The sequence below is a fragment of the Coccinella septempunctata genome, chromosome 4, assembly GCF_907165205.1.
Source record: "Coccinella septempunctata chromosome 4, icCocSept1.1, whole genome shotgun sequence".
NCBI lineage: Eukaryota > Metazoa > Arthropoda > Insecta > Coleoptera > Coccinellidae > Coccinella > Coccinella septempunctata.
Window position 1 is genome coordinate 29,397,611 of NC_058192.1, and position 25,486 is coordinate 29,423,096.

The 25,486-nt window shown below is 35.4% G+C and overlaps 1 protein-coding gene and 1 long non-coding RNA gene across 4 annotated transcripts in view; both read right to left on the reverse strand.

Moving 5' to 3' along the window:
* Positions 1-934: 934 nt before the first annotated feature.
* LOC123312367 (plexin domain-containing protein 2) overlaps positions 935-25,486 on the reverse strand; it is a 105,046-nt gene continuing 80,494 nt past the window's right edge. For 2 of the 3 annotated variants that reach the window (XM_044896755.1, XM_044896754.1), the window contains one exon: positions 935-3,476. In XM_044896755.1, the coding sequence (XP_044752690.1) occupies positions 3,408-3,476 (69 nt within the window). In that variant the 3' untranslated portion in view covers positions 935-3,407. The remainder of the gene's footprint in view (positions 3,477-25,486) is intronic. The other variant, XR_006537614.1, reaches the window with a different exon arrangement.
* On the reverse strand, positions 23,387-23,909 carry LOC123312375. Its single transcript, XR_006537616.1, has 3 exons — positions 23,835-23,909; positions 23,602-23,722; positions 23,387-23,547 (listed from the first exon to the last, which is right to left on the reverse strand). It is a non-coding gene; the product is annotated as an uncharacterized LOC123312375 (long non-coding RNA).

Here is a 25,486-nt window from a genome sequence, read left to right on the forward strand (position 1 = left end):
TTCCTCCAGCACACTGTTGGTAGCAATATCGCTGTTTTATATTTGAGGATTGAAATAATTGCCGTAGCCAAATTTCACATGTTTCCAGTCGACATATCACTCCCTGCGCTCTCCTATTTTCAAGAGTTTTTCGTGTTCATCAAGCTTGTCGGCATTCTCTTTAAACATCACCAGATAATCGTTTTATTGAGAGGCGTGGTAGAGTTTTTCATGTGGGATTCTTCAGGCGGCTTGTCAGATCTTTCAAAAATGATTGTCCATTATTCATAATCAGGATATTTTTTCCAAGAAGAGGGCAAATATTACATAATATCTTTGTGCATTTTAGATAGATAAACAAGTATACGAATTCGAAACAACGTTGACAGCAAATTAATATTATAATCTCAGGTTGAGAGTGTGACTAGAATCTATAAGTCTTCAATATTTTTTGTTAGCTTTTGGTATTTACTATTTTCAATGTTTTTCGGTGGAAAAAAAGATAATGATTCTCGTTCTTTTTCTACAATAACCCTATTACTATTATTTATTAATTAATTTCGCAGACATTTCATCATTTCATTTGTGTTCATGAACAGATTCGTTAATTTTTTGCATCAACTCATCCGTCACAATTAGAGGTTCCACTTCTTTCCTCGTAATGAAATTCCCGACACCACTTGAATACGTTCGGTTCATAGCACAGTTTTGATCTGTCCAAAAATTTCAGTCGGAGTTTTTCCTTCCACGAGAAGGAACCTTATGACAGCCCAAACTTCGCACTTGGCAGGAATTATTGTTGAGATTTGTCTCAAAAACGAACACTATGAGGCAAGTTTTGGTAATGACGGGAATCGGCGGTGCTTGTTGGTCAGGAGACCCCTCAATACTACATTGGCAGTTACCAACTGCCAAGCGCCAATATCGAATTAAGAGAGGTAGGTAAAAGCTGGCGTTGTGCGAACACTTTTATTTTACTAAGATCCTACATGGAAGTTTTTGGGGAAACATGGTTTGAGATGACATGAGATGTAAAAAATAATTTAACAATAAAAAAGAAAATACAACCAAAAATCTCAATCTCAAATACCTTATTTATGTACATTTTAAAAATTAATTACAAGTGTTAATAAACTATCAGTATAACTCGAACATATATGTATATTTATATACATAATGTAATGATTCTTATTTGTGGGATAACAGCAATGATTAAATTGTGAACTCTTTTTTGTTCAGTAGAGCTTTCGAGATTTACATATTTATTTACCTCTTCATAAGGAGAACTATAATGAAATAACAAGTTAGTATGAATAATATAAATGAATATTGTTAATAACTTACGAAAATGAGAATATATCAATAATAGATTGAGTTATGAATGTAAAAGAACATCAACAGATTTATATTACAGAATATTCAGCTGCCAATAACTCATTAGAATTTCGAGTTTGAATCTAAATATCACTTTTCATTTCATAGTTTGGATATCTATTGAAATAAAAAAATTGAATTATTGATATTGATTGAATCCAAAGGGATTGAAAAAGAAACCATATTACTAAGACCACCCATATCTGGTATATCTTTAGTAGTCCTGATACTACTTTCATGTTGCGCAATCTTTTGTTTTAATTTTGTTGTAGTTTCGCCGTGGTAACATTGCTCAAAACTAAAAGAATTAATTTTGCATAAGAATCATTACAATTAAACTAGTCAGCAACGGATAACAAATCATATACATAATGTATCTAGGTTAATGGTCGTTATTTATAACTTTGATTCAAAGAAGAGAATCGACCTGGTTTTCCAAAAGAGAAATTCTGTAGAGGTTAGTTTTTTCTTGTCGAACAACGCCTACTTTACCAGGTCGATTCCCTCAATCAACGTTATATATGTTACGGCTAAAGATAGATGTGAGCATAAACTTAAGATTAGCCAGCTAAACTTAATTTTATATAGGAGGACCGGCTAAAGTTCGATAAAATACTCATCTGCGTCAGGGGATTTCATCTTCAGCCGGCTAATGTGCGCATTACCCAAAACGAAACGGCTAAAAATGTATTCAATGGACACGCGGAGGAGTGATGTCTTTTGAATGATCGAATAAGAGAAGACGAAATCACGAGGCTACGTTTTTGTTTCAATTTTTAGGATTGAAATATGCAAAATAGCATCGAATACTATTGTATTGAGGTTTTGTTACATAACGCCCATGGGTTTTCAATTTAACTTTTAATGAGTTAGATATAGTTTTTCACAGGACAATAGGAACGTAAATAGTAATTTGTCCTGTGAAAAACCAGAATATGACCTCACAAGGAAATGAAATATAAGATATTAGACATACAAAATTTTTTTCTGTGAACAAAAGTATATATTCCTCACCATTGAATGATTGGGTGTATGGAAAAATTTTCTATGAAATGGAAAAGATAGTTTCTAATGTTTCAACTTCTTTCCAACCGATACTTTTGCAAAAAAACAAAAAGAATTAAGAACATGAATATAGTTGAAAACAGTTTTTTCTAGCTGATATAGTTAAAAATTTCTTTCCAAGTCATTCAACATACGGATTCCAAAATACGGCCTGTCACCACCCTTGATGAATCATTCCCTAGGATTCAAGTGCAGTCATCGTAAAGCTTATCAGCCAAATAGTCCGGTTAGCTACAAAAAGATTGGGTACTGCTACCTTATATTTCCCCAGAATTTGTTCGCAGCATCATTCTTGTCTTCATTCTCTCCTTTTGCTCATTCAATTCTTATGCAAATTATTAATGATAACAAGATGAAAGATAACCATTATCAGTTTTCCCTCAAAATCAACGTAGCATATTCGTTTGAATTTCGTAATCAGGCGTTTAGATTCGCTAATAAGATTACGTTGAGACACAAATATGTGAAATTCATACAAAAATACGTGGCATTAATAGTTAGATTATATTACTATTTCTTCACTTCTTTTCAATTGCCGAAAATTTGCGTCCCTCAAGCCTTGCCATATTTTTTCTCCTTTTCTATTAGCTTCTACATTTTCAGCCGATGGAATGTGGTTACACTCAAGTTTAGCCGGCTAAAGATAAAAGAAACTAACATTAGCAAATAGCCGAAGCTAAACCTAAGTTTAGCCGGCTAATCTCAAGTTTATGTTCACACCTATCTTTAGCCGTAACATATATATCAAGATAAGAATTTGTGAACAATCTTATGAATTTGTATAAAGTTCAAAATTTGATGAAATGATTTTGCAACAATAAGAACTCAATCAAAGATAGAATTCTGAACCAAAGTAATTTAGTTGAAAAAGCATCATTATGATGGTTTGACCGAAAAATAATTAATTTTCGACAACCTTAAAGCTTAAATGATATTTATTCTTATTTGTTATTGCCCTACACAAAACCTCTTTCTAATACGATTACCATTCACATATGGATAGTAGCTGCTGTGTATCTTGCTTCACCTCTTTTCCATCTCCACTGCGTTGGTCGATACTGAAAGTTAAGAAACAGTCTTTACAATCTTGCTCGCAAAAAATTGACATAGACTTCACTCAGTTACCAATGTATTATGGAATACCTGGTGGGATAACTTTTAACATGGTAGCAATGTGTGTGGCGACAGTCCGCTACCAGAACCATAGCAATTTTATATGGTTTCTGCATCTGTATCGTTAGTTGATTTTAAGGATCAATACACGTTTGTATAGATATATAGAACTAAATTTGATATATTCTTCTTGAATTTATTCATTTGCCGTATATTGAAAAAATAAAGTTTCTGAATCTCATACTGTCATGATGAAAAGTTTATATTGAATCTGTTCTCCCATGATCCTACCATTTTTATATTATTATAAAGAGTAGAGTTTTCGGAATCAACTCTATGAGTCCCAGCTCCGAAGGTTGGGCGCGAAAGGAGGTTAGCGTTTTCTGAAAAATGCCAATTATGTTGAGAAATTGGACTACAAGTACATGTTTTTTTTTTCACTCTGTATAGATAGGCTATCAACATTATTGGAAAACTTTTCGGTAGTTTGTTTCAATACCGAAGAGTTTTTCCACAATTTGGCGTAAAAACAATTGAAATCGATGAAAAATTACGACAGTTCTTGGACAACGAACTTCAAACAAAATTTTAGGTGGCGATGGGGTAAGCGTCTCGGCCCCCACCGAAAATATGAACTATATACGCCACTGATTGATGAAGAATTCTGTGAAGGTTGTTTGTATGAGAAGCAACTAAGATGTCTAAAACTCTGGTGTATTCACTGATTCGATTTTGTTTCTAATTTCGTGGGGATATGGGATCAGTTTCGTTTTTCCCACTGTAGGTAGCGCTGTTTAGAATTTGACAGAGCATTGTCAATTGATATTTGAAAATAATTTGAATACTTTACTACGACTTACGAATATGTTGTATTTATAGGCGATTATTGGTGTATGAAAATGTATTAGTATCGAGAAAGGGATGTAGAACATTCATTTATTCAACATGTCTTTCAGTTTTCTGTATGGACTATCAAGAACTACAGCTAAGAATTCGGTGTTGTAAGAATTGGAGGCAGAACCAAATCAGATGAACGAACATTCGGGACGGATATTGCTAAGTTTTATGGCAACTTCAGCAATATTTCAAAGAAACTATATTGGAAATACGTAATGTGAATTGTGAAAATGTATTGAGAATCAGAAATACATCCATCTATTCGAGTCTGTTCTTCAAATTTTCTCCATTAGTAGATACAGTGAAAATTCCCTTTCCGTCAACTGTGTTTTATTAAAATTATATTGAATAACCCCCCTCAAGAATTCAATTTGTCAAACGGAAATTATCTTGAAAAAAAATAGTAAATACTCCTTCGAACCCTTATTCGATAGTGTTGAAATATTGACAGATTTGTTTTTACAACGAAAATTAACTGTTAATCACAAATAATCCTTAACAGCTGACAAAATGGGCCAGTTTATATTTTGCACTCGTTGATCGATATTCGATATATCAACGCAAAACAAAATAAAACGAGAGATCTTTGGACTTCTTTTGGTAGAACAAGGATAGAACGAAGCAAATGACATTATAGATAGCAAAGATTATAGAGTGGAAAGATGGAAAACGAGGCGACTAAAGCGATTTGAGCGCCATCTCTGTGTCACGCGTGTTTTTAAGACGCTAGGACTGGTTAAAATATTAACTTGAGTGCCATTTGCAGAAATGTATGAAATTTTTTAAGATTTCAGACGTCAATTTTGATCAAAGAGGTTTTGAATGTTTTGATTCTCATTCCGCTTTTTGTTTATCTGGCTCGTTCTAGTTACTGATTTTTGAATTTTTTTGTCTTATTTCTTGGTGGAAACATCAAAATATTGTTCGAAAATTATTGAATGGTGAAGAACGGTGGATCAAATATTAAAATGTATTTTACGTGATTAAGTTTTTCACTCAACTAAGGAAAATGGAAGCGTAAGTATTAAAAGTCGAAACATGTGAATCGGTCATTCATTGATTCTAATTTTCAGTGCTTCGAAGTGGATAAAATTCTCAGGGCTTGAAGACAATTACTTCAGCAAACACTACTTACTACACCATGTGCGATGAACATTTTACTGCAGGTCAATTGAGAACTGTTCATCGACGTAAATTGTTGTATGCAGAAAGCATCCCTCGCATGAACGGCCTATTAAGGGGGAATGATGATCTTTATAGATCCATTCAATGATTCTCAATTGCTACTCTTTCAATATATTCAGAAATGCAGAGGTTTTATTGATTTCCATTTGGGAACCGAGGGACTGTCAAATTGATGTTTAGAAAGTCAAAGTTTTATGAAACCTGCTGTGAGTGTTTTGTTCATTCATTAATCAATTCGTATATTGTGTCATGAAGAGACCATATCATAAGGAAATCATAAAAAAGCACCAAGAAACTATACTGACATACAGGTCTTGCATATGTCTGTAAGGTTTTTTTTTAAGTGTGGTTCTGAAAATTCTTTAAATAATACCTACATATCGTCGTTAAAACCCGAAAAATGTGTAACTCCCAATTTAATCAAAAAAGAGATTTTGATGCCATCCCTTAGCGGGTTTCAACATCTACATGCTCAGAAATTTGCGTAGTTCCATCGAACAGTTAATTATTTTTCCCGCGCAAAATAAAATAATGTGTATCTCCGTGCTTGAAATTGTTTAAAAGAATACGTGTACCTCCCTTACACTAGCACGGCGTCAGTGCATATATCCACATCGCATCAGTGGATAACATAAGAAGTAGTAGAAAAATAGTGCTGCTTTGCTGTGAAAACAAAGGTAAATATTAAGGGAGTACGGGTAATAGTAAAAAGTTTTTTGCCTCTCCTGTAAAATCAGCTAAAACGGAGTTACACATTTTTCGGGTTTTAACGACGATATGTAAATAACTGGAATATTTATGCTACAGTCCATTCAAGAATGATTGACATCTCGGGTGGCTATGGAAAATCGAATTTAAGTTGGTAATAGCCCATAAGTTGAGATTTAGTGTTGCGGAATTCAGGTTGGTATTGTGAATAAACATTGATCTATAGACCTATTATATGTGAATCTATGCACTTGCCAACGGTTATTTGAATTTTGTAGAGCTGTAATGCCCGTTTGCACCGTTTCGCTGGTAACCATGGTTAAACTAATCGATGTTTAATATTTAAACGTTGCTTAGCGGTTGACGGTTTGCACCGTGGAATCATAATCGTTGTTTAGTTAAGGGCCACTTGCACCGTAGAACTAATCAATAGTTTAAGTCCAAAACTAAGTTTAGGTTTTATGGTTATCTTGCACCGTGTCGAAAACCTCGTTTAACCTCCTCAACTAGCGGTTAAAGTAAATCCCCCAAATTCGGTAGATTAAATAGAAGATTAATCGTAAACTTTGAAACCTAACCAATAAATAACGATACATCAGTTCCAAAATGGTTGTCACGGCGTTATGATTGATTAAATTTTCACGCGTCCCATTTTGGAGCTCCAACTGTCCAACACTTTATATAGTATTTGAAGCAGAAACCAACGTCGAAGATTCCAATTGGTATTGAGTAAAGTGAAAGTGTAATTTTCTGATTAGTGATTACTGGATAAGGGTTCTTGAAAACCATTTTTGCGGATTGGTACGTCCCCAATAGGGACCCCAAGAACCAGAGCGACCACTGACCAGATACTACCAGCACTTACAACAGTACCTAGCCGGATAGTGCTGAACAACAAAAATTTTTTTTTAAATCATGGATTTAGAATTGGAAGAAGAAATTTTTTTAGAAGACGATTTAGATATTTTGGAAATTATAGATTTTGGATTTCCTAGACGTATTTATATAAGGTCAAATTATTTTCAAAATATGGATGAATTAACGTTCCTCAAGAGATTCATACTATTGAAAGGTACAGTTCTTTGAATTATGGAAATAATAGAAGATCAACTAGAATACCCACATGACTTGTAAGTATTTAGTCTACAATGATTTTTGTTTGAGTCAATGTGAAAGACAATTGTGAAAATAATAGATTAATTTTTCCAGAAACAATAGTATTTCACCAATAAATCAACTGCTAACAACCCTTAGATTTTATGCTAGTTCAGGGCATTTGGCTTCTATAGCAGACTTCATGGGTATGCATGAATCTACAGCTAGTCGAGTAGTGAAACGTGTCTCTATAATTTTGGCTCAGCTTTATGGAAACTTTGTAAGAATGCCAACACTTGAAGAAAGACTCCGAGTGCAAACAGAATTTTATGACAGAGCTGCATTTCCTCGAGTGATCGGTGTTGTTGATGGCACTCATATTAAAATTCAGTCACCAGGTAAATCACTCTCTGAAATAGTGTACAAACATTTAAAAAATATGTATTTTGTTCATAGTACTATTAATTTGTAGGGGGTGATGATGCTGAAGTATATAGGAATAGGAAAGGATATTTTTCTATAAACACTCAAGTCATATGTGATGCCTCTCTAAGACTTTTGGATGTTGTTGCGAGATGGCCAGGTTCTGCCCATGACAATACCATATTTAATAATTGCAGAATTCGCCGCAAATTTGAACATGGATCTTTTCCAAATTGTGTGCTACTAGGTGATTATTGCATTCCTTCTTTATGATACAACTCCATAGCAAGATTTGGCTATTATTATTGTGAGTACTGAAGGCATTTCTAACGACGAAGGTGATCCTCCACCAAGATCAGCAGAAGATTCTTGACATAGAGATGATATTCTTCCTAGTGCAATTGAAGAAAAAGTTATGTAGCTATGATTATTTATTTTTTTCTTCAGTCATAATCATGTCTTAGAATAAGTTTGGATGAAAGCTTTATTACTCACTTTTCTTTCTTGTTTTCTGCTCTGTTTCTTTGTTTCAGATATTATTCGAAATGGAAAGAGAAAAAAGAAATTTTCATATCAATGGAAAAGAAGCCCTTCAGTATTAAAAGCTTATTCTGTAAACAAATTTGTCATCACTACACTACTCACGGGGAGACAGGGATTTTTTACTGAGGTTTTTCCCTAAGCTCTTGTATCATACTCCAAATTGTATGGTACCCCGTTACACTAACCCTTGCTAAAACCCATACATATGCTATATTGTTTGATAACTGAAAATGTATTACTGACATTCAAAAGAATATATTCAGTTTATTAGCTTGGCATAGAATGAAGAGTTTGACTTAAAAATTCTCCCATCAAATTAGTCGTTATACCCTTAACTAATAAACTGTATATATATATATATATATATATATATATATATATATATATATATATATATATAATGAAGAAAGTGATCACGCCTAAGCGTACTCCATTTGGGGGCCTTGACGATGACAAACTGGCTAGCTCAATTCAGATCGTAACACTTGTCGATATTCATATCGTCGGGTGGTATGCATCTGAATTTATCCTCATTATATATATATATATATATATATATATATATATATATATATATATATATATATATATATATATATATATATATATATATATTTATCCAGCATACTATGTTGCGTCCATACATTGTCTTTGGGCCATACACTATTGCGTCCTGAATAATACTGCGTCCGTATACCGGACGCAACATTGTTTTTCAAAGTTTTCTCTGGTATTTCGAGGGATTCAACGACAGGGGTGGTCGCAAATCGTGAAGGACGTCGAGAGCTATCTTTGGAACAACTATAGATTTCATTCATCTTTTGATAAAAGAGTTATTCCATGTTGAAAAACATATCTCCAGACGCAGTAAAGTGCGTCTCATGAAACCTAAAGTATATTTTTAGTTCACGCAAATTCCGCTTCGGGGGCGCTTCAAATGATGAAAACTGATATACAGTCAATATACGTCTTTCACACGACGCATAATGTTGCGTCCTAAATCTGGCAACTGTGTATACAAGTAAACCAAGTTGTATTTGCACAACTGAAATGATTTAGCTTCCTAGGCTCCAAGGTCATCCCGAAAGTCTATTAGGTGAAGAATTGGATTCTGTCTCTAGAGCAATAGCAGGTCCGATTGAAGTGCCCTTATGGTGTTCTTTTGACTGATATTGTCATTATTATTTTTTCGAATGAAAAAAAATTATAACTCACGTGAATTTTATTCCACTTCAATTAGAAATCAAACGATAACACTTTCCAGAGAATAATCGGATTTATAAATTGACATGAAAGGTATCGCTTTATCCGCTTAAGCTTATGTCATCTCATTTCACTTGAGAATTAAAATTTTTTTATTCCACTGGATGAATAAACGTCAACTTCCCTGTATTTTCCTCTTCATTTCTTTTTGTTCCCGAGGGACCAGGAACCTAGCTATAGAGTCATACGGTCATACAGAGCAGTTTTTGTTGATCGGTCGTCCTGTAGGCCATCTGGCATTTGTGAATTGGTGTATTCTCCAGATTCTATGTTCTTATGTTGTTATCTACTACTTTCTTCATTGTCCTCAATAGAAACGATGTTGAATTTATTGTTCTTGAAGATTGTGGGTCCCCATTTTGTTGTGAAGGGAACTTTTGTCCTTCTCCATTTTCTGTGTATATGACTCATTCTAAGCAGCTTCTGGTTATCTTCAGAAGATGAAGACGAATCTCTTCTAGGATTTTTCTTCACACTTCTGGTGATCTATATAGATTGAAGGTGAAGGTCTATATTGCTGTATCGATTCTAGTTATGGGTTTACTACCTGTGAAGGTTGTTTTGGGAAAACTGAAAGATCGTTCCTGTTCTCCTTCGCTGAATTATCCGTCTGGCTTATTGAGCGATATTGTGGGGTTGATTACTCCTTTTGCCATGACCTTTTGTATTCTGTGTGCTGTGGGATTAGAAGTGACATTACCACAAAAATTAAAAAGTTCTACAAATTATGTCAACTCTTGTATATATGTAGTGTCCTTGTAATATATTACATAATAAGGACTGTCTGTCAAAGTGTATATCACAGAGATGCGAGTTCTGATTGAATTTAGAACAAATCATACTGTACACAGATGACTGAAACAATATATTTGTCCTGGGCGTAGTAAGGTTGAACAAGCGTACGGGTCTAGAACTTGGGCGTCCTACATGAAATCCTACTCTAGCAAGTAGATGTGCCATTCAAGGGTCCATGAAGGAACCTCAAACAAACAACGCCCTTCCTGACATCAAGCTTAACTGCACCGAATTTATTCAACAAAACAGCATGATCTTACTCGAAAAAACTTCTTTGAACAGCCTCCATTAGTCCGAGAGTTGGCAACTAAATTCGGCAAAAGTTTTGTACTGGCGCATAATTTAATATGATTTAGTATTGAGGGTGTACATAAGTCAGCACCCACTCTCAAGGTCAGGTAGTGAAACACCTAGCGGCGACGCGCTTTGATGTAGGTATATGAAATTACAACAACGGTGTGTCAGTACACCACATAAGTTGCTGCCTTGACGATGTTGTTTCAAAAGAATTGTATTGCCTGAAACTGTATTTACTGCTTTAATATCATATATTATTTGTGAATGAAATATTCAGACCACATATCAATAGAAGAGAGGCAGTCAGCAGTCACCCCAAAGTACGGATATTGTAATTTTATATAAATCAAAGAGCGTCGCCGTCAGATGTTCCACTACCTGACCTTTTAGCGTGCTGATTCATATACACCATCAAAACTAACTCATATTTAATTATGATCCATTACAAATCTTTTGCCGATTTTCGTCACCACCTCTCGGAATATATGTCATTGTGATGTGTATGGCAATCGTATATTGGGTTCCAAGCAATTCATCCAAACTCCAGTTTGCTCGTCACAAATGTATTGAACAGCAAAATCATGGTTTCCGGTTCAGAAAATATCTGCTATTACGCACGATGAATTCATACAATCTTTGCCTCGTACCAAGTAAATGATTAACATGAGGATCAAATGTAAAAGTATATAGTTCTTTTTTCTGGTGTACGTGGCGACATTGTACTCAAAAATGCTCAATGGTAGTTGATTTCTGCCACACCAAATCAAGAATGGGTCCACAAGGCACGCTGCAGGAAACGCAGTCTTCAATAGTCGGCATGAGCCCATGCACGAATAGGATTAGTTAGATGCATCCTCACTTGTTCAAACTTCCGGGAGTGGATAACTGGAGTGGAAGGCCTCTAAAATTCCCTGATAGACTTTTTGTTCCAGATCGTAATGCGAGAGGTTTGGCCAATTAGTTTCGAACTGTTGTAAGTTTTGCTTCAGATGGAACTTAATGGTGGATCAGTTCCTCTTCTGTTATTTTATATTCGATTATCCTATGGTCAGAGATTAATGGTTTGGTCACCATTTCCCAACCTTAAACACTTCTTCTGGAAGCTGCGTTGACCATTGTCACGTCCAGAACCCCTGTTCTTGCCCTAGTGACAGAACCCTGTGTTGTTCCCAAGTTCTTGAGATAGTTCTTCATTCTGCCAGAGTTCTGCAGGCCAGAATAATCTCCAATTCTTTCTTTGGTCTTTGGAGGTACAAATGAGAGCTTTGGTTATTTGTATATGCCATAAACTTCTCTCAGTTGGAAGTAAAGAATTCGCATTGTGTCTCTCTATATACCCTGATAAAGTATGAATTCTGCAAGCGGACAAGATGTGCATAAGAGTTTTCGTCGATCACGGCTAGCCCTGCAAGATGTTGAGGTGACCACTTGCATTATATTCTTCTTATACTACCTAGTATTCTAGTATCTAGTATCACTCCATCTTGATGAACAAATCCTCCCGTTTACGCCATCAGCTCAGCCGACTCCATAAAAGCAGAAGATGATTTTTACAGCAAGTCATGGTCTTTCAATCTCTTGAAATATATAAAGTATATGTTTACTCATATGATATTCGAATGAAAACTTCAGTTTTGCTTGTCTGGCATTCTAATATCTTTTGTTCTGCTGGCGTGATAGATTTTCCTACTAGCTTAAGATCGATTCATATGTCGGATATTAGCTTCTCCAAAGCACTCCAGCTCTTTGACTTTGATTTTATGATGAGCTACTATTCCCTTGAGTGGGTCTTGACCTCTCAATAATCTTATTCCATTTCCAACTTTTGTGTATAATGTTGGTATAGCAAACTTTGAAACCCCTGTCTTCCTGCATTCGAGGAAAGTATATCTTTTGTATCGAAGAGTTACAGTTACAGTTTGTTCGGCGCATCTGTCGAATCCCCCAGACCTGCTACCGCGACCAAAGCGGTCTATTGTGGCACACAAACAAGCTCAAAGAGCTAAACTTCTACCTCCAGTGCCATCTTCCAAGCGAACCTTGTCTGCCGATGGGCAGTCACTGAGGATATGCTCAATGGTTTCGTCCAGAATTTCATTTTCCGTCTATTTGACTACCCTGAGAGAGTAGTGACTCTCCAGTTTGCCAAATTTTTCGTAGGATAAACGTAGGATAAACTAACAACTGTGCAGTTAATGCATTCCTAATTGAAGTTATCTCCAGAGCACCACTCTCTCACATTCATTTGTTATAAAAAAAAACCGAAAATGAAATATATAACGTTTTTAAAATTATTACATAATCACTGAAGCTCTTCTTGACAAAAAGACACTCAAAGAGTGTTTGAAACTTTCTGAAATACGATTCCCCAAGTGAGCAGTCCACAAACTAAGGATGATAGCCATCATAAATACAGGGTCTTTCACGAGGAACCTCATTGTATTTTCATGAAATTCAGCACTTATAAGTATTTCACGATGCTGATGAAATCTAAAATATTTTCAAGGCATGAGCACCTCCGGTTTTTCCGGAAATAACGTCAACTTCCGTTTTTCATATTAGAACACCATTTTTTTTATTGCAGAAATAGATTCCTTAGAAAATTTCAAGTTATTTTGATGTAACATTTTTCAGTTTTGGTTGGAAAATTCTCCCTGAGCGGGAAAATTCTAAAAAAAAATCGAAAATAGAGCTCCGCTGAAACAAGAATAACTTCGAGGTTTTTGGATGGAAAATTTTCATTTTTGGGATTTTTCAAAATGTACGGTTGATGTATCCACTTTAAAAAATCGAAATCGCGATTCATGATACAGGGGGGAAAAAAAATCGCTTTCAAAGTTAGGGATGACAAAATCGTGAAAAATCAATTTTTTCAAATTAGAACCCCATTTTTTTATGGCAGATATTGAATCTACGTTAAAAAATAATGTGAGTGTATGCATCACACCCTTGCCCTAAAGTGGATATTTTCTGAGTTATTCACAAAAAACTGTTTTTTGCCTTGAATTTTCAGCTATTTCTTTTCCCTTCACGCCAAAAAGATGAAATTTTCAGGAACTGTTACTTAAACCATGTTTTAGATTTTACTACCCTTATATGCAAGAGAAAAAAGTTACAGGTTGTTCCTAAATAGATGGCGAATTTTGATTCGAATTTGTATCGGAAACCTCTTTATTTCAACTAATCGGCCATCGGTTTTCTCTCCAGTGATAAATAAATAATTCCTTATGAACCATATGCAAAAACTTACCATGTTTTACATTCTTTTTTTTTAATGATAGATATCATTAATTACATCTGCCAAATTCCTCTTTATTCAGTAGCATTTTGTGTTTACTATTAATTTGGTGATAATTCGTATTAAGTTATAAAATCGATCACTATGCCTAATTTTACCAATGAAGATTATTTAAATCTCATTCTACTTCGTGGAGAATATAATAAAGTTGTAGATAGAACGATTCGACTGTTCATTGAGAGGTTTCCTGACCGACCCAGATCAACGAGAGATACCATTAACAGAACCATGACAAACTTGAGAAATGTCGGATCTTTCGTTAAGAAAACTATACACAGAGAAAAAAGTGTAGTAGAAGATGAGAACAACGAAATTACAGTTCTTGCATATTTTCGTGTGAATCCTCAAAATTCTCTCAAAGATGCCGAGATTGATCTGGGATTATCTCAATCGAGTGTTTGGAGAATATTAAAAAAACATAAAATGCACCCATATAAATTCAATAGGGTACAGCATTTGAAGGAAACTGATTTCGTCAGGAGAACAGAGTTTTGCGAAGCTATGATGATTTGATTTCAAGAGAATGAAAACTTTTTGGAATGTATAATTTGGACAGATGAATCTACATTCACAAAGAATGGTTCTTTCAATAGGCATAACAGTCATTATTGGGATGAAGAGAACAACCACCACTTCAGACAATGGAACTTTCAAGAGACCTGGAGTTTCAATGTTTTTTGCGCCATCAAAAATAATGCAATTCTCGATGTTCACATTTATGATGGGACTTTAACTGGTAAGATAGAACACTACACATGTTTGCATTATTTAAAGAATGTTCTCCCTTAGGAGATAGATATTCTGACATATTGACTCAAATAATTGAGCCGCTAGTACAGAACCTTAATGACTTATGGTATCAACAAGATGGCGCGCCTCCACACAATTCACTCAATGTGTCAAATATCCTCTACAGGCTATTTGAAGATCGATGGTTGGCGAACAATGGTCCACATCTTTGGCCACCACGTTCTCCCGATTTAACTCCTTTAGACTATTATGTTTGGGGTAGGATAAAAAATATTGTCTACTCAACTCCCCTGACTGATACAGAGGACTGCATAGAACGAGTCAGAAATGCGTTCAGGTTTGTTTAGATTTTTAGATTCATAGTTTTGAAAGTCAATTTGGTTTTTAAACACTTTTGCAGATCTCTTTCTCCCGATGAAATAAGAAGAGCAACGCACGAAGCATTCCTGAGACGTATAAATAAATGTCTAGAAATTAACGGTCAAAACTTTGAGCATCTTCTCTAGTTATAACTGCGAGAGTTTGCCATGGTTCTCCTTATAGTAACTTGAAGTCGGTTTCAAGAAGGGGTGAAAAATCAACAGCATGGTTCAAATAACAGTTCCTGAAAGTTTCATCTTTTTGGCGTGAAGGCAAAAGAAATAGCTGAAAATTCAAGACGAAAAACAGTTTTTTGTGAATAACTCAGAAAATATCCATTTTAGGGCAAGGGTGTGATGCATACACTCACATTATTTTTTAATGTATAATAGATTCAATATCTGCCATAAAAAAATGGGGTTCTAATTTGAAAAAATTAATTTTTCACGATTTTGTCATCCCTAACTTTGAAATCGATTTTTTCACCCCCTGTATCATGAATCGCGATTTCGATTTTTAAAGTGGATACATCAATCTTACATCTTGAAAAATCCCAGAAATGAAAATTTTCCATCCAAAAACCTCGAAGTTATTCTTGTTTCAGCGGAGCTCTATTTTCGATTTTTTTTTCGAATTTTTCCGCTCAGAGAGAATTTTCCAACCAAAACTGAAAAATGTTACATCAAAATAACTTGAAATTTCCTGAAGAATTTATTTCTGCAATAAAAAAATGGTGTTCTAATTTGAAAAACGGAAGTTGACGTCATTTCCGGAAAAACCGGAGGTGCTCATGCATTGAAAATATTTTAGATTTCATCAGCATCGTGAAATATTTATAAGTGCTGAATTTCATGAAAATACGTTCAGTAGTTTCCCGTATAAATATGGATGAGGTTCCTCGTGAAAGACCCTGTATAGAGGTGTTTTGAAAGATGAAAGTTGTAATAACTGGAGCCAATGTTATAATACGATCACGTCATCGAGTTCGAATAATCCTACTGTACCAGATTCTAAAACATATGTGGCAACTACGCTGGACGCAACAACATGCTAATGGTGAAAGATTGAATAAAATTCGGACGCAGCATTGTGCTACATATGAAAACAAAATATACGCCGGACGCACTAATGGTAGCACCATGAAAGGACGCAATAATGTGCGTATATCAACTTCTTTATTAATAAAGATATTTGAGATCTGAAACGACCAAACTACGTAATTTTTTGCGTAGATTAATATACTTCGATCAGATTCCACCTAGGTAGCGTATTTCTGGGAGACGCAATAAGGTTGCTTTTTGAAAGGACGCAATAAAGTATGCCAGATGTAAATATATATATATATATATATATATATATATATATATATATATATTTACATCCCGGCATCTATAGGTCCTCACCATATGATCCAGCAATAGGTCCTCTACCAGAACCCATGAATATATATCAGATTTCTCTGCGTATATTGGTTATTTGGAAAAGTTCGAATGTGAATCCGCCCTAATACTGGTCAAGAAAAAAAAAAATTTCTTCGCATTTTACTATGTTTGGGTCCTCCCACGAAAATGTTCACTTTGGCTCCTCCATGTGTATATATTTTTATCCATTTTACGATCCTTCAGTCTTCCGCTGTATATAGAATATCCAAAATGTGGTGGACAGTTCTTCCGACGTATAATTTTCATTTCATTTCACAGTGGATCACTCCTCCGACAGTGTTGCCGGAATTAATGGTCATAAAATTAACGGTTTTTATTATTTTATCCGTTCCACCAGTAGTTTTGTCTATAGTGAATCATCACGTGTTGTGGTAACAAGAATATTTCGAATGAAAGGGGGGTACAACTCTCGACTTTTTAATACGGAGGATTGGCCATATGATACATCATTTGAAAGCTCATCCTCTCAACTTTCATAATTTGCAGCTTTTTGTACAATTGAATTGAATTTTAATAATCAATGGTTTTTCATCATATCCCCTAAGAATATTTCCTGATTCGTGCTCTTGCATGAATCTTTTCTCATAGATGTCATATTATTCGATTTTGTTTATTATTCAGTTTTTTGAGTTACTTGAATCAGCAAATATTTGCTTGCGGAAAAGTCACAAAGTATTTAGGTCAGGAAAATCAAAAGAAAGTTCAACTTTAGTTTGAAACAGAAACTCTGTGAATTAGTTTTCCAAAAGAACGTTGCCATAAGTAAGTTTTAAGAGAGAGAATCTCAAGTTAGAAAATTAATTTATTGAAAACTATTAGTTTCACAAATGTTCAAATCGTTGAAGATCATTTTGTAACATCGCTGGAGTCATTTGTTGACATTCGTTGACAATACGATGACGTAATTCTTCTAAGAATTCGATCTGAGTAGAAGAAATTCTATTTTTGTGTGACCCCACAACAAAAAAATCGAGTGGTGAAAGGTCAGACGATCGTGAGGGTCATTCTGAAGATCCTTTTCTTCCAATCCAAAGACTTGGAAATCTATTGTTGAGTAACCCCATTCTGCTGAAATACCAACTCATCTTCTGAATACTGCTCATTATTCTCGATAATGTCAGTCAACATATTGAATCAATGTGATCTTGAACGTATCTCCATTCAGATTTCCTGTTAAGAAAAAAGGGCAACTTATGCGATCACCAAAGATTCCAGCCGCAACATTCAGTTTTTATTGGTGATGTGTATGAATTTACAAAGTTAATTTGGGATTTCCATCAGCCCAACCGTTGAGGGAAAACGAACATTCATCTGTAGAACAAATATTAAAAACGAAATTTAGATCATTGGACAATCGCTCACTCATCACTTCACATGGTCCGAGAGCTGCCAACAAAAATGGTCCAGAGTTTTGTAATGGTCCAAAATTAAATATTATTTTGTTTTGGGAGTATACATGGGTCAGCACCCACTCGCAAGGTCAGGTAGTGGAACACCTGGCGGCGACGCGCTTTGATCTGGGCATGAAAAATTACATGTTCTGAAAATGTTTTATAATAATTGAAAATTTTCAGAAAACTAGTATATAGTGCAAAGAAAAAGGAGAAAGTGGTAAGACCGCATCTTTGTGGAATAAGGCGGGTCAGCATCCCTCATAAGTTGTCGACGAGGTTGTCGTCATGACAGTGGAAGAGTTTTGTAATGGCTGAAAATGATTTTACTGTTTAACTATTATATATTATTTGAGAATAGAAGAGTCAGATGAATAGAACAGAGGCAGTCAGCATACGCTCAAAATGCGGATATTGCAATTTTTTATAAGGCAATGCGCGTCGCTGACAGGTGTCTACCTACCTACCTGAACTCGCGAGTGGTTTGTGACTCAAGTACCTACACCCTCAACACTAAATCATATTCAATTGTGAGCCATTACAAAACTCTTGCCGATTTTTGTCGACAGTTCTGGGACTAACAGAATGTAAGATGAAGGGGGAAGGATGCGTTTTAAAGCCTCTCCACTCAAATGCCAACCTTACCTACTCGCAGTTTTTACAAACGAGATTCTGGCGACCGAACACGAGCGGTATAACATCGGCAGGTCGAGCAGTTCAAATACTTGGGAAGCTTCATTAACACTCTAGAGCTAACCTGAACAGAGAAATATACAACTGTATTTTGGCCACACGGGCATTTTCGAAACTAAAGGACAGAGTGTTTCAAAATCACTTGCTCAATCTGAAGACTAAAACAGCTGCTTAGTGGTCCTCCTAACGCTTCTTTACGGAAGCGAAATCTGTAGGCTCTACAGGCGACATATTAAATAGCTTGAACAAACAAAACATCGTCGTCTGAGACAAATTATGCACATGGTTTCATGAAGTTTCAAATGCAGAAGTCTTGCAGCGCGCAAGTTGTATAACTATTGAGACTCAAGTAACGAGGTCCCTTCTCAGATGGAGTGGCCACATTCTGAGGATGCAAGACACAAGACTCCACAAAAAAGCTCTGTGTGGCGAATTCACAGAGGGAGCTCGGAAACCAGGAGGCCCATATAAGCGGTTTAAGGATATACTGCATCAATCCTTAAAATCAGTTAATGCCAATCATAACTGAGAACAACTAGCGTTAGACAGATCAAAGTGGAGGTCTCTAGTCCACAGTTATAATGGAGACTCCAGAGAAATACAGCGGCGGCCAGATCTGGTCAGTGACTATCCATGCCCGGAGTGTGATTTTGATCACTTATTCTTTAGGGATGGGTCGTCGACGAATTTCTCGTTAACTTAACTAGACCGTTATTTTCCGTTGATCAACTAGTCGATCAACTAGTTGAATTCGTCAACTAGTTGACGCATCAACTACGTGGAATAGACGCTTGAACTTGAAACGGTGTTAACCGATCAACGATATACCGCTAGACTAGACTACTAGTTAGTTGTTATGGCATATTCGCTTGATCGTCGCTTAACATTCCACACTTACTTAGCAATAATTGATATGTGTACTATAATATTGTCAAAGAGGATAACATTTTCAAAAAATTATGAGATAAATGAAGTTATTCGTTTCTTAAACAAAGAAAAAAAAAGCATTTATTTCAGACTTTTATCTTCCTGCAAAAAAAATTATAATGCACTATTCGAATAAAATAATGAGCATATGAGAATCATAAAAATCAAAAATTTCTATCAATTTTTTGGGTTGTAATCCATTTCTCACAATACCAAATTAATTAATTAAAAGGACGAAAGGTCTAACAACCGAAAACAAAAACGGACATAACTTCGTCCTCCAAACTATGAGCATTTGTTTCATTTTCATTCGTTCAATTTCCAACGAACGAAAGGTCCTACAACCAAAAACAAATTTTAAGGTTGGTTTTGGTTTCGTCGTTCATTCGTTCCGTCAACTAGAACTTCGAATCGGGTCGGGATCTAGAACGTCTGTCTAGCGCGTGCGTCGACACAACGAAGTTATTCTACGACCTACGTCGACGTTGGTTCGTTGTTCGTTCTACGGTCTACTATTCTACGGAAAGGGGAAGGGTACAAAAGAAACTAAACACAAACGGGTCGAAAATTTCAACTAGTTGATCGTTGAACGGTTAACCGTTGAAACGTTGATTGTACGTCAACCGTTTTTTCAACTAGTTCGTTGATTCAACGCCCATCCCTATTATTCTTTAGATAGTTTAAACCTATATCTGTGGTATCTACATGCTCAATCTGTGGGTCACGGGTGGGTTTTTTCAGTCACAGGAGGGCACACAGTCGCAAGTAGCCCTAAGGAATTGTTTTTTTTTTTGGAGTCTTTTTGTAGATATATTCTTGGTAACGGGATACAGCAATGAATGAATAAATGAACAGAATTCCAGATTGCAGGGTATGTACAAGATGGAATTTGTACGGATAGAATTTATGGCGCTTTGAAAGCTACGCTGAGAACCAGATTCTGTTGCAGGTTGTCTCGTACTCGATCTTGGATTGAGAGCCACCAGACCAAGAACTGTCACATTCACCCCTTCATTCAGTTTTACATTTCGCTTTTTAGTACACACTGAACCAGTTTCTCGGACTTATGCCATTAACTCGAATACGTACTTTCGATTTACATTTCGCTCCAAATGAAGCTGATTGAATAGTTCAGCCTTTCTGTTAGCTTAGCACATAGGTTATTTTTGAAAGAAGTGAAATAATTTCCAGCCTCTCTGCAATCGTGTAAACCATGATTTCGAATGAACGCAGGATCGACGAAAGAAATTAAGTGAAATGAAAATCGCGTTTTCATTGTGATTTGATTGCAATAAACGGCTGGAGGACACAAGAATAATTATATTATTAGATATAACAAAAAAGGAATTATCAACAGTTCCATTCCGAACACGAGGTAAATCAATAAGTGCCGATATTTGTAGCAGGAAATGAGAACTCTTCGACAATAAATATCGAAGTTACAGAAACAAGTACCAAAAAATACAGAAGTTCAGAATCAAAGAATATGACATCTTTGAGAAAAATTTATGCAAGATCACACAATCATAGGTGATTCGAGGAAAAACCATTGATTATTGAATTTTATTAAATAATTTTTCATATCAGAAAGCTTAAGTGATGTGCTCACAAATGATGTATCACATGGCCAATTTTTCCCTATTGAAAATTTGAGAGGGATAACCACCCCGCTTAGGGGGTGGCTGCTTCACTTCTTGAATGTCTAAGAACCCATAGTTCTGAAATAAAATATTTTTCACAATTTTAAGAAAATATTCTGTTATATTATGAACATCCATTAATTAGTCAAATTAAATAAGATTTTCGAAAAAAGGACAAAAATAGAAATCTGACTTCATAAGCTTTCAAAATATGAGGTATCACACAACCTATCTTCCCTATTCAAAAGTTGAGGGTTGCAGCTGCCACGTTCAAAGGAAGGCTATTTTACTAATAAATTATGAAACAAAAAGTTCCCCCTTTCAAACAAAAATCGCCGTTTTCAACGAATGTGGCCAATTCGCCACATTCTGTTTCGTTTTCAAATGGCCCTACTGTAAGTTCACCGTGACTTATCCCCTTACACCTGCGAACAGGATATTGAAAACAGACACTCATGAAATAATCCAACATCTACATAAAGCGTAATGTACGATTCCCGAATGAATACAGTGTTGCCGAAAACACGGAAGACCAAAGTACGGTGTACTGAAAAATTTTGTATAATCGAGGAGGACCGATCCTATGTAGAACGCTCAAAAATATACAACTCAATATACGCGTGAAAGCGCCCTCCTGGTTCAACGCGACAACTGCCGCAACTAAACTATTCAAGATCGACAAAAATCAGCTCTAAGTCGTCCCGCTGAAATTTTGCCAGGTGGTTGCCTATGCTATGAGGAAGCATTTAACAGGCGATGTGTTAGGTCCTCCGTATACGGACGACTTATCGCAGCCGGAGGACCTATACCATGAAATAGGGCTACTAGAAGAGGACCTATTTACCGTAGGATAAATATATATATATATATATATATATATATATAGTGAAAGTTTTGGTTTTTACCTAGCATATAATATGTTGAGTTTGAATTGATTGGGCATCTAGGTCTTCAAAAAAGTTGTAAACAATTTTATTTTGTATAGTATAAACGTTTCGGCGCATCCGCCTTCTTCAGTATACATAAATCATAAATCGACATTGTTCATTTTTGCTCTTATCTGGTCGGTATTGTTGTGTTATTTATGTTTATGTATATATATATATATATATATATATATATATATAGGAAACCTGTTAAGCTCCAGTAATAAGGATTAGGGGACAACCATATAATAGAGCCTGGTTCATTATTTAATTTCAGGTGATAGTGGATATGAGGTACGAAATTATTTTCTGACACCATTGAGTAACCCTATAAACAGAGCACAAACACTGTACAATGAGTCACTTATTCGGACAAGAAACACAGTGGAAAGGTCAATAGGGATATGGAAACGAAGATTTCCTGTTCTGGCTTATGGATTGCGACTCAAAATAGAAACAGTTTTAGCTATCATTCCTGCTACAGCAGTCTTGCACAACATAGCTAGAGATATGCATGAACCTGATACTCCACAGCCATTTGACATTGATGAAGAAGAACTAAATTTCCTTATCACTATGGGTCAAATGCAAGACGTCCTTGTGCAAGGTGTTGAAAATGAGAGTTACCAATACCAAATGATCAATGAATATTTTTCAAACTTGTAGATCTGTCTGTCCATATCTATTACATACCATTATTTTTATGTGTTGAATATAAAAAAATATTTTGAAAAATATAAAAAGGAACGTTTATTCTAAAGTTTCGTTACAACACATGTGCTTTTTCATAAACATAGGGAAGAGTTCTTTTGAATCGGACGGCCCATGAACCAGACGCTACAGTTTTCTACTACACTCGATAGTAATTTAGCATCCTTTACGTAAATCCTATTTTTGCAACATCGATCGATATCTCTTGGAAAATGGCCGACCCTGTGGCTCGCGCCTTGTTGCAAAAATGGGATTTACGTAAAGGATGCTAAATTACCATCGAGTGTAGTAGAAAACTGTAGCGTCCGGTTCATGGGCCGTCCGATTCAAAGGAACTCTCCCCTACATTATTTCTATTATAATGGAAAAGTTGAAAAGAATTAAGAGGTCTGATTATCTATAATTATATATAATCAGACCTCCTAATTCTTTTCAACTTTTCTTTTTCAATCTCAAGTTGAATATCTGCCAGCAACATTTCTTTTTCATGTTTTGCAGCATTTTGTAAAACTCTTTGCTCCAACTCTTTTTTTGTATATGCTGCTATTTCTAGGCGGCAATCTAATAACTTGTCGTACTTTGCAGCTACATCAGAGGAAGTCAGTGACTTCACAACTATTGCAGGTCGTCTTCGAGAGCTATTTTTTGGTGTTGTATGAACTGTTGAGGGACCTAAATTAAAAGAGACTTTAAAAAATTTCCAAATTATGTGCTCGATATTCTCACCAGGCATATTTTCATCTCGAGAATGAGATGGAACACTTGAGGTTCTCCTTCTCAAAGGAGAGCTAAGCTTTTGTGACAAATCTGATGGTTTATATGATGCCCATGTCTTGTTTGTCTGAATCTAAAATCAATGAGTGAATGTTGGTTTATTACTTCAATGCTTATATTTCACTTTCAACTTGTAATATTGACGCAATTAAGTTAAAAGTTTGAAATATTGTTACATAACTCACATTCTCCTGTGTATGTTCTGGAATTTCAACTCCAGGAGTATTCAAAGGCTCTGGTTCCTCATCCTATAAAAAAAAATTACTACTTCGATTCAAAAACTAAGGGCATTTTGATATGCAGTGCTTCACTGTAGAATAATTTGTTTGTGAATTGCTATGGTACCAAAATTGTGATTTTTATATCAAGTGAATCAGGATAATATAATGTAATGTATAATAATATATATCCACTTACATATATTGATATATCGGGTATGCCTGGTGGGTCAAATACGAATTCTATTTCATTACTTATCTGACTTGGTAACCCATCAGCTTCATTCTGCATTTCATCTTCAGGTTCGCTGTCTACATCACCTCCATATGGTGGATTCATTCCGCACACAGTTTTCTCATTTACTATTGAAAGCAGCAAATCATCACTTGTATGATTCTCTTTTTCTGGAAGTGGAGGACCACCACCAGTGCCTCTAATATAAATTTTCCTATTTGCACATCTCTTCCGCAATTCCTTTTTTTTATTCTCATAAAATCGTTTCAATACATTTGTAGGTCTATGCACATTCCCCGGAGATAACGAATTGAATTCTCTCGCAACTTTCTCCCACGTATTCATTTTGTCCTGGTTCGTGACCGCATCGGTTTTTTTATTCTCTATTATATTTTTGAACTTCGCAACAATAGTGAAGAGACATGTTTTTTCATTTGTCGTGAAATTGCATGAACGAATTCTGGACATTTTCTGTACAGTTTTATCTGCCATTTCAAAAATTTTTCTAGTCCTGCGCAAAACAGCAAACGGAAGTCATGTGACGCTAGCGAAAGTACCAACTAAACCAAAAAAATAACCAGATCTGTGGATTACTATTAATCCAGTTCATTTGAACGACGGTGCAAGTCAAAGAGTTAATCTGAGATTTAATAAATTAATCGTAGTTTTCTTAACTGACGCTTAAAAGTAAAACGGTGCAAGTGGCCCTAAATCATCGATAGGTTTGGCAACACCACTCACAGCATAAAAAATTCAAAATTTCAGCCAAGCACATCATAGAAGATAAATTAAAAAGAAAGAGAAGTCAAGGTTTTATGACTAAACTTCTGTTGTCAAGATGGGAAATTTGAACATTTCTTTTGGAGTTTCGATGCTGTGTTTCGAATTTGAATTGCGAACATGGGTAGCATCAACACATTTTATTAGTCTAGGACCTAGGAAAAGAAGCCTTCTTGTGAAAGGACAGTTGAATTTGCACTTTTTCCTCATCTGAATAAAATGAGGTCCATTTCTTCGAAATAATTTCTTCTCCGAGGAAGCGTCTGGGAAATCCAAATTCAATATTGCCAAGTGCATCAAGATCATCATCAAGTAATATATCGTCTTCCAAATCATCAATTATTAATTCGAATTTTATATCAACACAAATAGGAAACACAGTTGTCAATCGAATTTGAAGTATTACTTCAATCAATGTCTTAATCGAGTTTTAAACGGGCAAATTTCAGCGTTTAGTTTAAACGATGTTTAAGGACCTTATAATCAACGTTTAGGAACGGTGCAACCCGGTTAGGGAATTAAACGTTAAGAATATAATCGTTGTTTAGACAAACGGTGCAAACGGCCATTAATGTTCTTAATTTAATCGTACTTATTGGAAACA